This window comes from Salvelinus namaycush, chromosome 7 (assembly GCF_016432855.1).
Source record: "Salvelinus namaycush isolate Seneca chromosome 7, SaNama_1.0, whole genome shotgun sequence".
NCBI classification, from domain to species: domain Eukaryota; kingdom Metazoa; phylum Chordata; class Actinopteri; order Salmoniformes; family Salmonidae; genus Salvelinus; species Salvelinus namaycush.
This window is the reverse complement of record NC_052313.1, coordinates 54,249,282-54,262,291: the sequence shown is the minus strand read 5'-3', so window position 1 is coordinate 54,262,291 and position 13,010 is coordinate 54,249,282. Positions and strand designations below refer to the sequence as shown.

The following is a 13,010-nucleotide window of genomic DNA, read 5'->3' as shown; positions in this document are numbered from 1 at the left end:
AAATATGTTTTGTAGTATAAATGACTTATATATGTTTTCTTATTAAATAACAGTAAAAAACGAAAAATGTATTACTTGTCATGTTTTTCTCATTTTAAAGTGCTTTTACATGATGCTAAAGTCAAGGATCAGAATTTATCACCGCAATTCAAGAATGACCCATATAGACACAGTCCCATTGGCCACAACATGTAAAGATGCTTGAGTCACTTTTAAATGAACGCCCCCCCTTGTCCTCAAAAGGACCAAACCCCGCATGCACCACCCATTTCTCAAACGGTATAGTCCCGTTATACTCGGTCAGAGCCAGGACCTGTACAACCCCGTTATACTCGGTCAGGGCTAGGAGCGTTACAATCCCGTTATACTCGGGTAGAGCCAGGACCTGTACCTGTACAGGAGCGTTACAATCGCGTTATACTCGGGTAGAGCCAGGACCTGTACAGTCCCGTTATACTCGGTCAGAGCTAGGAACGTTACAATCCCGTTATACTCGGGTAGAGCTAGGAGCGTTACAATCCCGTTATACTCGGGTAGAGCGAGGCGCTCCGAATAGCGGTTTGAGGAATGAGGCGGAAAAGGCGAGGAGAACATGTACACAGGAATTCTCTAAACGCAAATGCTTTGATATGGAAGATGTGTTTGATGCTGAGATTGTGGATTCCTGTACTATTCCTGACAGGTAGGTGATGAAGATGTATATAACTTTTACTGACTAACTAGCCAACCTAGCAGTGTAACAGGTTAAGCAACTTTATTATGTTGAGTTTTCTCCTCACCTCTTTTACTTTTAAGATGTTTGTGTTCTCGTCTCGAACCTGCCCACAACAGAAACAAATTCGGTTGATGTTTTTTTCGTGGTTTTTGAACAGCAACTTTTGTTTCAGGATTTACAAAGGGAAAACATTTCAGGAAACAACGATACATTGTAGCCTTCAAAGAAAAAAACGTTATTTACTTTCAAGTTACAGTCACGTAGGCCTATAGTACAAGACGTGTGTAGCCCGTAAACGACACAAAGTGACGGATTTGGAATGTAGACTATCCTGCGGTTTGATTTCAACATCACGAGGGATAGAAGCGTGAGCTTTGTTGTGTGACAGCGCAATGAAGGTAGCACTGGTCTGGCGGCTGTAGACAGCCTTCTGTTTGTTCCATGGTACTCAACCAAGTGTGAATAATGTGAAGGGAAGTTTATAGGTCACGGATTAGGAAGGGCTGACTTCAATCAGTGTACAATATCGTACATTGGAGTTGTAATATCCATTAATGAATAAATAAAATAATTACAGGTAAGTTTGAAAAAATTGTGTATTACAGATAGGGAATAATATTTTGCAATCGTTTAGTTTTTAGAAATGATAAACCTATAGATTATAGATTCTATCCCTGAGTTGAAGTTGTCTAATGTAGGCTACAATACTCCTTTTTGATTATGTAGTTATATAGAGAAGTGTAGATTTGTAGATTTCTCCAGCTCTGTGTTTAAAATATCCTCTTAGGTAGCAGCAGGTGTTTGAGGGACACCGCAGGTCCTTAGTCTAGCAGCATGTGTTTGAGGGTCACCATAGGTCATTAAACTGGCAGCAGGTGTTTGTGAGGGACACCATATGTCCTTAGACTAGCAGCAGGTGTTTGTGAGGGACACCATAGGTCCTTAGACTAGCAGCAGGTGTTTGAGGGACACCACAGGTCCTTAGACTAGCAGCAGGTGTTTGTGAGGGACACCATAGGTCCTTAGACTAGCAGTAGGTGTTTGTGAGGGACACCATATGTCCTTAGACTAGCAGTAGGTGTTTGTGAGGGACACCATACGTCCTTAGACTAGCAGCAGGTGTTTGTGAGGGACACCATAGGTCCTTAGACTAGCAGCAGGTGTTTGAGGGACACCACAGGTCCTTAGACTAGCAGCAGGTGTTTGTGAGGGACACCATATGTCCTTAGACTAGCAGTAGGTGTTTGTGAGGGACACCACAGGTCCTTAGTCTAGCAGTAGGTGTTTGTGAGGGACACCACAGGTCCTTAGACTAGCAGCAGGTGTTTGTGAGGGACACCATAGGTCCTTAGACTAGCAGTAGGTGTTTTTTTTTTTTTTTTTTTTTTTTAGGGGTGTTTGTGAGGGACACCACAGGTCCTTAGACTAGCAGCAGGTGTTTGTGAGGGACACCACAGGTCCTTAGACTAGCAGCAGGTGTTTGTGAGGGACACCATAGGTCCTTAGACTAGCAGTAGGTGTTTGTGAGGGACACCACAGGTCCTTAGTCTAGCAGCAGGTGTTTGAGGGACACCACAGGTCCTTAGACTAGCAGCAGGTGTTTGTGAGGGACACCACAGGTCCTTAGTCTGGCAGCAGGTGTTTGTGAGTGACACCACAGGTCCTTAGACTGGCAGCAGGTGTTTGAGGGACACCATAGGTCCTTAGACTAGCAGCAGGTGTTTGAGGGACACCGCAGGTCGTTAGACTAGCAGTAGGTGTTTGAGGGACACCACAGGTCCTTAGACTAGCAGCAGGTGTTTGAGGGACACCACAGGGAAAAGGGCCTTCTTTTCTAACGCTCTATGTGCAACTTTCAAACTACAAACAGCGTAAGGAACAGGTCTGAAGTGGACTTCTGCTCCCTGCCTCTCCTCCCTTTCCCTCCTCATCCTTTCTTTCCCTGCTCTCCTGAAGTGCTGTGGCCTGCGGTGTGAGGAATGTAGCCTACTACACACTAACCGATTTCCCCTGTGTCCCTCTCTCTCTCTCTCTCTCTCTCTCTCTCTTCCCCTTCTCTTTCTCCCTCGTCTCTCTACACTCTTTCCCTCTCTACCATCTCTCTCTCTGTCGTTTAATCTCTCTCTCGCTCTGTGTGTGTCTGAAACAGCTAGGCTCAGCTCCTCTCCCTTCTAAACCCTCCCGTAGAACCCTCCTGTAGACTCTTTAGAACCCTCCTGTAGACTCAGTAGGGCTCTTCTGTAGACTCAGTAGGGCTCTTCTGTAGACTCAGTATGGCTCTTCTGTAGACTCTGTAGGGCTCTTCTGAAGATGAACTAATAAAATAAACCACCCCTGTCCCTGCTCCACTCCTGAGGTGGTTTCCCTGGAAACGAATAAAGCCTGTGTTCCCAGTAGCTCTCAATCCTCTGAAAGACCCTGCTGACCTTCCTGTTGTTTCCCTTTCTGCTGCTGGGAATGTTATGGCAATGTTTTGGGAATGTTCTAGTAATGTTATGGGAATGTTATGGCAATGTTTTGGGAATGTTCTAGTAATGTTATGGGAATGTTCTAGTAATGTTATGGGAATGTTCTAGTAATGTTTTGGGAATGTTCTAGTAATGTTATGGGAATGTTCTAGTAATGTTATGGGAATGTTCTAGTAATGTTATGGAAGCTGTTACTGTTTTATTTCTGGCTCATCCAGAAGTTCCCTGTTTCATGAAGCAGTTTAGGAGACTCTCCCCCTCGCTACTGTCTAACAAACACACACACACACACACACACACACACACACACACACACACACACACACACACACACACACACACACACACACACACACACACACACACACACACACACACACACACACACACACACACACACACACAGGACATGATTAAATGAAGATACCCATCCCCCATCTCTCCCTCTGCTCACTGTTCCATTTCAGACCACATTGTTCACTGACCTCACCTCCCACTGCCTATTCAGAGAAACACCACACACACACACACACACACACACACACGCACACACACACACACACACATTTAGCAGACACAGATGTTTTTAGGCGTGTGTGTTTTCAGTTCATCACCTGCTGATTGACTGGACTGTCCAGCTGTGTTGTCAAGCTCCTGCTCATGAGATCTGTCGGGTTCAGAACGTATTAACCAACTGTGTTTGAACTAGTCTACTCACCACAACACTGTTTGTCCCCTGAGCTTGATCCTAGACATGAACTCTGAGAGCTAACGCTCATCTTCAGGTTCCTCATCACGAACCACTGAACCACCTCTGCTACATTCTGTTCAGAATCATATCAACTCAACTCAGTGAGTCAGATACAGACAGAGTGAATCAGGTTCCTCATCACGAACCACTGAACCACCTCTGCTACATTCTGTTCAGAATCATATCAACTCAACTCAGTGAGTCAGATACAGACAGAGTGAATCAGGGTCCTCATCATGAACCACTGAACCACCTCTGCTACATTCTGTTCAGAATCATATCAACTCAACTCAGTGAGTCAGATACAGACAGAGTGAATCAGGTTCCTCATCATGAACCACTGAACCACCTCTGCTACATTCTGTTCAGAATCATATCAACTCAACTCAGTGAGTCAGATACAGACAGAGTGAATCAGGTTCCTCATCATGAACCACTGAACCACCTCTGAACCACCTCTGCTACATTCTGTTCAGAATCATATCAACTCAACTCAGTGAGTCAGATACAGACAGAGTGAATCAGGTTCCTCATCACGAACCACTGAACCACCTCTGCTACATTCTGTTCAGAATCATATCAACTCAACTCAGTGAGTCAGATACAGACAGAGTGAATCAGGTTCCTCATCACGAACCACTGAACCACCTCTGCTACATTCTGTTCAGAATCATATCAACTCAACTCAGTGAGTCAGATACAGACAGAGTGAATCAGGTTCCTCATCACAAACCACTGAACCACCTCTGCTACATTCTGTTCAGAATCATATCAACTCAACTCAGTGAGTCACATACAGACAGAGTGAGTCAGCTGTTTTTATGTTTTTAGGCTTTGGGACTGTGGTCATAGTGACCACTTGTGTTAAGTGTGGGGGGATTTACTCAATCACCACACTGGTAAACCCGGGTAACTGGTATTTAAAATGACAGATTACCACACCAGCAACATATAATTCTGTTCATTTTGTTGAGTCAGATTGCCTATTAAAATTACAGTCTCCTCTTCTGCAGAAATGCTGTTAGTTCGTCCCAAATGGCACCCTATTCCCTACATAGTGCACTACTTTTGAGACCTATGGGCCCTGGTCAAAAGTAGTGCACTAAATAAGGTGCCATTTGGGACACAGACGGTGTTCAATTGTACAGACAGGAATTGAACTGGAACAGATCCTGAGAAACTCTGATTTCTCTTTCTGAGGTTCATGAAAACCTTTCAGTAGCCTCGTCCCCAACCTGGGTGTCTACACTAACCGTATAGACACCTGTTAAGGATGAAACGACCTCTGCTCCTCCTTCCCAAACAAGGAGACAAGTAGATTTCAGCGGTCCCGTCAAGTCCCTTATCCAAGCAGACATAGTTAACACAGTCTAGGTCTATCAAGTCCCTTATCCAAGCAGACATAGTTAACACAGTCTAGGTCTATCAAGTCCCTTATCCAAGCAGACATAGTTAACACAGTCTAGGTCTATCAAGTCCCTTATCCAAGCAGACATAGTTAACACAGTCTAGGTCTATCAAGTCCCTTATCCAAGCAGACATAGTTAACACAGTCTAGGTCTATCAAGTCCCTTATCCAAGCAGACATAGTTAACACAGTCTAGGTCTATCAAGTCCCTTATCCAAGCAGACATAGTTAACACAGTCTAGGTCTATCAAGTCCCTTATCCAAGCAGACATAGTTAACACAGTCTGGGTCTAGGAGAAATGAAGGCTCTTCTTCTAGCTAACCCAGTTCCAGCCTCAGAACCGCATGTCACAGGTGGGAAACCTCCTGAGGGGGATACTGATTTTGACGTCGCACGCAGGGCTCCCTCATCACGAGAGCACGAGTCCAACTCACCTCCACTACACGCAGTCAGACTAGTCTACTCCTGCTCTGTTTCACGTTGATGGTAACAGGCTGTATTTAACTGTGTTTTAGGAGCTTTGTGAGGCTGGAGGTGAACATTCACTAGATTATGTAATTACCGGTTGGTCTGAAGTGCTGGTCTCGTGGTGAATGTAGGAGGGCGGACAGGGCCACGCTGCAGATCTGGGTATTTCTCTCTATATGTCTGTTCACAGTGACACTGCCAGCTAGCCAGGTCCCAGATCTGTTTGTGCTATCATGTCATCTCCTTGACATGGCAATTAGTGACCCTCTCTCTCTCTCTCTGTCTCTATTTCTCTCTCCCCCAGATCTCCCATCAAGCTCAGCCATCCAGGTCTCCGCTCGTGAAGACAGGAAGTATGCCATGCTGTTCCAGTCGGTGGTCCTGCCGTGTCAATACTCCAGCATGTCCACCCAGACGCCTGTGGTCCAATGGTGGTACAAGTCTTACTGCCGCGACCGCACCCGCGACGCCTTCAGCTTCCCGGAGAGCCTGGGGGTAAGGGGGTCCGAGCCGGGCTCCTCGTCCCATCTAGACTGCTCCGATTCTAGCCGCACCGTCCGCGTGGTGGCCTCCGTCACCGGATCCTCCATCACCCTGGCCGAGCACTACAAGGCCAGAGATATTACTATCATCAACAGTAAGACATGGCACTCAATACTACTGTTGTTGATGATGGTATTACATCAGGGGGACTAGATGTCCAGGGAGGCTGGTCAGGTCCTCTAGATACAAGACATGTCACTAGTGTTGTTGATGATGGTATTACATCAGGGGGACTAGATGTCCAGGGAGGCTGGTCAGGTCCTCTAGATACAAGACATGTCCCTAGTGTTGTTGATGATGCTATTACATCAGGGGGACTAGATGTCCAGGGAGGCTGGTCAGGTCCTCTAGATACAAGACATGTCACTAGTGTTGTTGATGATGGTATTACATCAGGGGGACTAGATGTCCAGGGAGGCTGGTCAGGTCCTCTAGATACAAGACATGTCCCTAGTGTTGTTGATGATGCTATTACATCAGGGGGACTAGATGTCCAGGGAGGCTGGTCAGGTCCTCTAGATACAAGACATGTCACTAGTGTTGTTGATGATGGTATTAAATCAGGGGGACTAGATGTCCAGGGAGGCTGGTCAGGTCCTCTAGATACAAGACATGTCACTAGTGTTGTTGATGATGCTATTACATCAGGGGGACTAGATGTCCAGGGAGGCTGGTCAGGTCCTCTAGATACAAGACATGTCACTAGTGTTGTTGATGATGCTATTACATCAGGGGGACTAGATGTCCAGGGAGGCTGGTCAGGTCCTCTAGATACAAGACATGTCACTAGTGTTGTTGATGATGCTATTACATCAGGGGGACTAGATGTCCAGGGAGGCTGGTCAGGTCCTCTAGATACAAGACATGTCACTAGTGTTGTTGATGATGCTATTACATCAGGGGGACTAGATGTCCAGGGAGGCTGGTCAGGTCCTCTAGATACAAGACATGTCACTAGTGTTGTTGATGATGCTATTACATCAGGGGGACTAGATGTCCAGGGAGGCTGGTCAGGTCCTCTAGATACAAGACATGTCACTAGTGTTGTTGATGATGCTATTACATCAGTGGGACTAGATGTCCAGGGAGGCTGGTCAGGTCCTCTAGATACAAGACATGTCACTAGTGTTGTTGATGATGCTATTACATCAGGGGGACTAGATGTCCAGGGAGGCTGGTCAGGTCCTCTAGATACAAGACATGTCACTAGTGTTGTTGATGATGCTATTACATCAGGGGGACTAGATGTCCAGGGAGGCTGGTCAGGTCCTCTAGATACAAGACATGTCACTAGTGTTGTTGATGATGGTATTACATCAGGGGGACTAGATGTCCAGGGAGGCTGGTCAGGTCCTCTAGATACAAGACATGTCACTAGTGTTGTTGATGATGGTATTACATCAGGGGGACTAGATGTCCAGGGAGGCTGGTCAGGTCCTCTAGATACAAGACATGTCACTAGTGTTGTTGATGATGGTATTAAATCAGGGGGACTAGATGTCCAGGGAGGCTGGTCAGGTCCTCTAGATACAAGACATGTCACTAGTGTTGTTGATGATGCTATTACATCAGGGGGACTAGATGTCCAGGGAGGCTGGTCAGGTCCTCTAGATACAAGACATGTCACTAGTGTTGTTGATGATGCTATTACATCAGGGGGACTAGATGTCCAGGGAGGCTGGTCAGGTCCTCTAGATACAAGACATGTCACTAGTGTTGTTGATGATGCTATTACATCAGTGGGACTAGATGTCCAGGGAGGCTGGTCAGGTCCTCTAGATACAAGACATGTCACTAGTGTTGTTGATGATGCTATTACATCAGGGGGACTAGATGTCAAGGGAGGCTGGTCAGGTCCTCTAGATACAAGACATGTCACTAGTGTTGTTGATGATGCTATTACATCAGGGGGACTAGATGTCCAGGGAGGCTGGTCAGGTCCTCTAGATACAAGACATGTCACTAGTGTTGTTGATGATGGTATTACATCAGGGGGACTAGATGTCCAGGGAGGCTGGTCAGGTCCTCTAGATACAAGACATGTCACTAGTGTTGTTGATGATGGTATTACATCAGGGGGACTAGATGTCCAGGGAGGCTGGTCAGGTCATCTAGATAAAAGACATGTCACTAGTGTTGTTGATGATGGTATTACATCAGGGGGACTAGATGTCCAGGGAGGCTGGTCAGGTCCTCTAGATACAAGACATGTCACTAGTGTTGTTGATGATGGTATTACATCAGGGGGACTAGATGTCCAGGGAGGCTGGTCAGGTCCTCTAGATAAAAGACATGTCACTAGTGTTGTTGATGATGGTATTACATCAGGGGGACTAGATGTCCAGGGAGGCTGGTCAGGTCCTCTAGATACAAGACATGTCACTAGTGTTGTTGATGATGGTATTAAATCAGGGGGACTAGATGTCCAGGGAGGCTGGTCAGGTCCTCTAGATACAAGACATGTCACTAGTGTTGTTGATGATGGTATTAAATCAGGGGGACTAGATGTCCAGGGAGGCTGGTCAGGTCCTCTAGATACAAGACATGTCACTAGTGTTGTTGATGATGCTATTACATCAGGGGGACTAGATGTCCAGGGAGGCTGGTCAGGTCCTCTAGATACAAGACATGTCACTAGTGTTGTTGATGATGGTATTACATCAGGGGGACTAGATGTCCAGGGAGGCTGGCCAGGTCCAGCAGATCAAATAAAGATCATGTAGATAAAGGTCACAGGTGGTTGAGGTCACAGGCAGGTCACAAGGCTGCCTCTCTTCTCAATTCCATAACACACACGTTGACATGCACCCACCCACATGCGTGTTGTGAGGTCCTCTGAAGAGACACTGAGAGGGTGTTGTGGAGGACAGGCAGGGTGATGAAGAGGAAGAGACGTGATAGTCCGGCGTCCCATTGTGATATAGCTACATGGGGGACGCACAGCCCGAACACGCACCTCCACGTTCTGGTCCTCTATGCGTTTTGATGTGTTGACAGTTGGAGAAATTGCTTGAGCCACGCTAAGAATTCAAAGTATGAAAGTCAACGGTCCAACATTCTAGAACACTGCTGTGTGTACACATACACGTTTTGGACTCTGATAGCCGCTTTAGACTCAGAGGCATCGGTGAGCAGACAGGGAAAGAGAGAGATGGATAGAGTAAGAGGGAGAGGAGAGAGAGAGAGAGAAAGAAAGATGGAGACAGAGTGAGAGTGAGGGGCGGAGAGGTAGACAGAGAGAGAGAGAGGCGGAGTGTGTGAGAGAGAGCAAGAGAGAGAGATGGAAAGAGGGAGAGAGAGAGGGGTGGAGAGGGAGATGGAGAGAGAGGGACGGAGAGGGAGACAGAGAGAGAGCTGCTAAGAGAGAGAGAGAGGAGCGGAGAGGGAGGCAGAGAGAGAGAGAGCTGTAGAGAGAGAGAGGGGGGCAGAGAGGGAGACAGAGAGAGAGAGAGAGCTGTAGAGAGAGGGGCGGAGAGGGAGACAGAGAGAGGGAGAAAGAGGGACGGAGACGGAGACAGAGAGAGGGAGAGAGAGGGGGAGAGAGAGAGGGAGACAGGGAGACAGAGAGAGAGGGGGGAAAGAGGGAAAGGAATTGACCTGCATGTGGACCCCAGATTTATTGAGCTGTAAATCAGGGATAAGAATCAACCCTCTCTTCTCCTGTGACCAGATGGACAAAAGAGGATTTTTTCCCACATTGCCGTGCTTTAATGTTGTCCTCTCTCTCACACCTTGTTCTCTCTCTCTCTCTCTCTTTCTCTATCCCTCTCTCTATCCCTCAATCTTTCTCTCTCTCTCTCTCTCTCTCTCTCTCTCTCTCTATCTCTCAATCTTTCCCTCTCTCTCTCTCTCTCTCTCTCTCTCTCTCTCTTTCCCCCCCTCTCTCTCTCTCTCTCTCTCTCTCTCTCTCTCTCTCTCTCTCTCTCTCTCTATCTCTCAATCTTTCCCTCTCTCTCTCTCTCTGATGTGAGGCTCTTTAAAAGGAGCTCTCTCTGTTCTCTCTCTCCCTCTGTCTCTGATGTGGGGCTCTTCAAAAGGAGCTTTCTCTCTCTGTCTGTTCACTGTGAAGTCAGCTTAAATGGTTTGGCTCCTCTGGTGAACCCTGGAGTGGGCACAAACACGTTGAACTTGCTCCCCTGTTCCAAGAATCTGTGGAGTAAGGATGGAGTAGGGGATGGGGGGATGGGGGGAGGGAGAGAGAGAGAGAGAGTAAGGTGGAGGGTTGATAAATAAAGTATCAGACATGGCAAGTAGACACATCAATATACACTATGCACATCAATATACACTATACACATCAATATACAATATACACATCAATATACACTATACACATCAATATACACTATACACATCAATATACACTATACACATCAATATACACATCAGTATACACTATACACATCAATATACACTATACACATCAATATACACTATACACATCAATATACACTATACACACCAATATACACATCAATATACACTAAACACATCAATATACACATCAATATACACTATGCACATCAATATACACCAAACACATCAATATACACATCAATATACACTACACACATCAATATACACATCAATATACACTATACACATCAATATACACTATACACATCAATATACACATCAATATACACTATACACATCAATATACACTATACACATCAATATACACTATACACATCAATATACACATCAATATACACTATACACATCAATATACACATTAATATACAATATACACATCAATATACACTATACACATTAATATACACATCAATATACACTATACAGATCAATATACACATCAATATACACTATACAGATCAATATACACATCAACATACACATCAATATACACTATACACATCAATATACACATCAATATACACTATACACATCAATATACACATCAATATACACATCAATATACACTATACACATCAATATACACATCAATATACACTATACACATCAATATACACTATACACATCAATATACACTATACACATAAATATACACTATACACATCAATATACACTATACACATCAATATACACCAAACACATCAATATACACTATACACATCAATATACACTATACATATCAATATACACCAAACACATCAATATACACTATACACATCAATATACACATCAATATACACTATACACATCGATATACACCAAACACATCAATATACACATCAATATACACATCAATATACACTACACACATCAATATACACATCAATATACACTATACACATCAATATACACATCAATATACACATCAATATACACTATACACATCAATATACACTATACACATCAATATACACTATACACATCAATATACACATCAATATACACTATACACATCAATATACACTACACACATCAATATACACATCAATATACACATCAATATACACTACACACATCAATATACACTATGCACATCAATATATTATAAATATTATAAACTGCACCAAATGGGTTCAATACAGTGGCATGTTAATAGATATCCCCAAAACTATTTTCTGGTTGTCCATAGGATTTGAGACCAGCAGTCTCCTAACCCACAGCCCCATCTCCAGCCCTATCCCCAACAGGAAAGGCTGTTCATTATGCTTGTCTCTTCCTGTCCCTTAAATAGGCCTGTTTACATGTCCGCCTCACAATGGACTGACTGGTCTGCTGAAAGTCTCCCACCACAGAGTCCACCCAACCTCTCGCCTCCTTTACTGTTTACTGTTTATCACTCAACACAACTCCTCCGTGGACTGTGTCAGACACAATGTTCTCTCCTCCTCCCCCTAACTGGCCAAAACAAACCTGTTTCTCCGTTCCTCCTTGTCCTTGACGATCTTGATATTTATATTCTCAGTTGAATTGTATTTGAGACTTCACATGGGAAGTTAAGGAATGTTGTAAGGTAGTTTGACAGAGTGATGTTTGACAGAGTGATGTGATGTTGGACAGAGTGTGGTTTGACAGAGTGATGTTTGACAGAGTGATGTGATGTTGGACAGAGTGTGGTTTGACAGAGTGTGGTTTGACAGAGTGTGGTTTGACAGAGTGATGAGTTAGATGTGATGTTTGACAGAGTGATGTTTGACAGAGTGATGAGTTAGATGTGATGTTTGACAGAGTGATGTTTGACAGAGTGATGTTTGACAGAGTGATGTTTGACAGAGTGATGTTTGACAGAGTGATGTGTTAGATGTGATGTTTGACAGAGTGATGTTTGACAGAGTGATGTTTGATACAGTAATGTTTGACAGAGTGATGTTTAACAGAGTGATGTTTGACAGAGTGATGTTTGACACAGTAATGTTTGACAGAGTGATGTTTAACAGAGTGATGATTTAGATGTGATGTTTGACACAGTGATGTTTGACAGAGTGATAATTAACAGAGTGATGAGTTAGATGTGATGTTTGACAGAGTGATGTTTGACAGAGTGATGTTTGACAGAGTGATGAGTTAGATGTGATGTTTGACAGAGTGATGTTTGACAGAGTGATGTTTGACAGAGTGATGTTTGACAGAGTGATGTTGACAGAAGGATGTTTGACAGAGTGATATGTTAGATGTGATGTTTGACACAGTGATGTTTGACAGAGTGATGTTTGACAGAGTGA

General features: G+C 44.5%; 1 protein-coding gene across 1 annotated transcript; it reads left to right on the top strand.

Moving 5' to 3' along the window:
- The first annotated feature begins 321 nt into the window (after positions 1-321).
- On the top strand, positions 322-9,368 carry LOC120050844 (immunoglobulin-like domain-containing receptor 2). The gene is made up of 3 exons (XM_038997372.1): positions 322-682; positions 6,116-6,448; positions 9,352-9,368. Exons 1-3 carry the CDS (start codon positions 568-570, stop codon positions 9,366-9,368), a joined length of 465 nt encoding a protein of 154 aa, XP_038853300.1. The 5' UTR covers positions 322-567.
- Positions 9,369-13,010: the final 3,642 nt, after the last annotated feature.

Excerpts from the sequence above, each read along its gene's own strand:
- LOC120050844 (XM_038997372.1), top strand. The coding sequence starts at position 568 with ATGAGGCGGAAAAGGCGAGGAGAACATGTACACAGGAATTCTCTAAAC. Across the intron at positions 683-6,115 it reads TCCTGTACTATTCCTGACAG|ATCTCCCATCAAGCTCAGCC; the intron begins GTAGGTGATGAA and ends TCTCTCCCCCAG.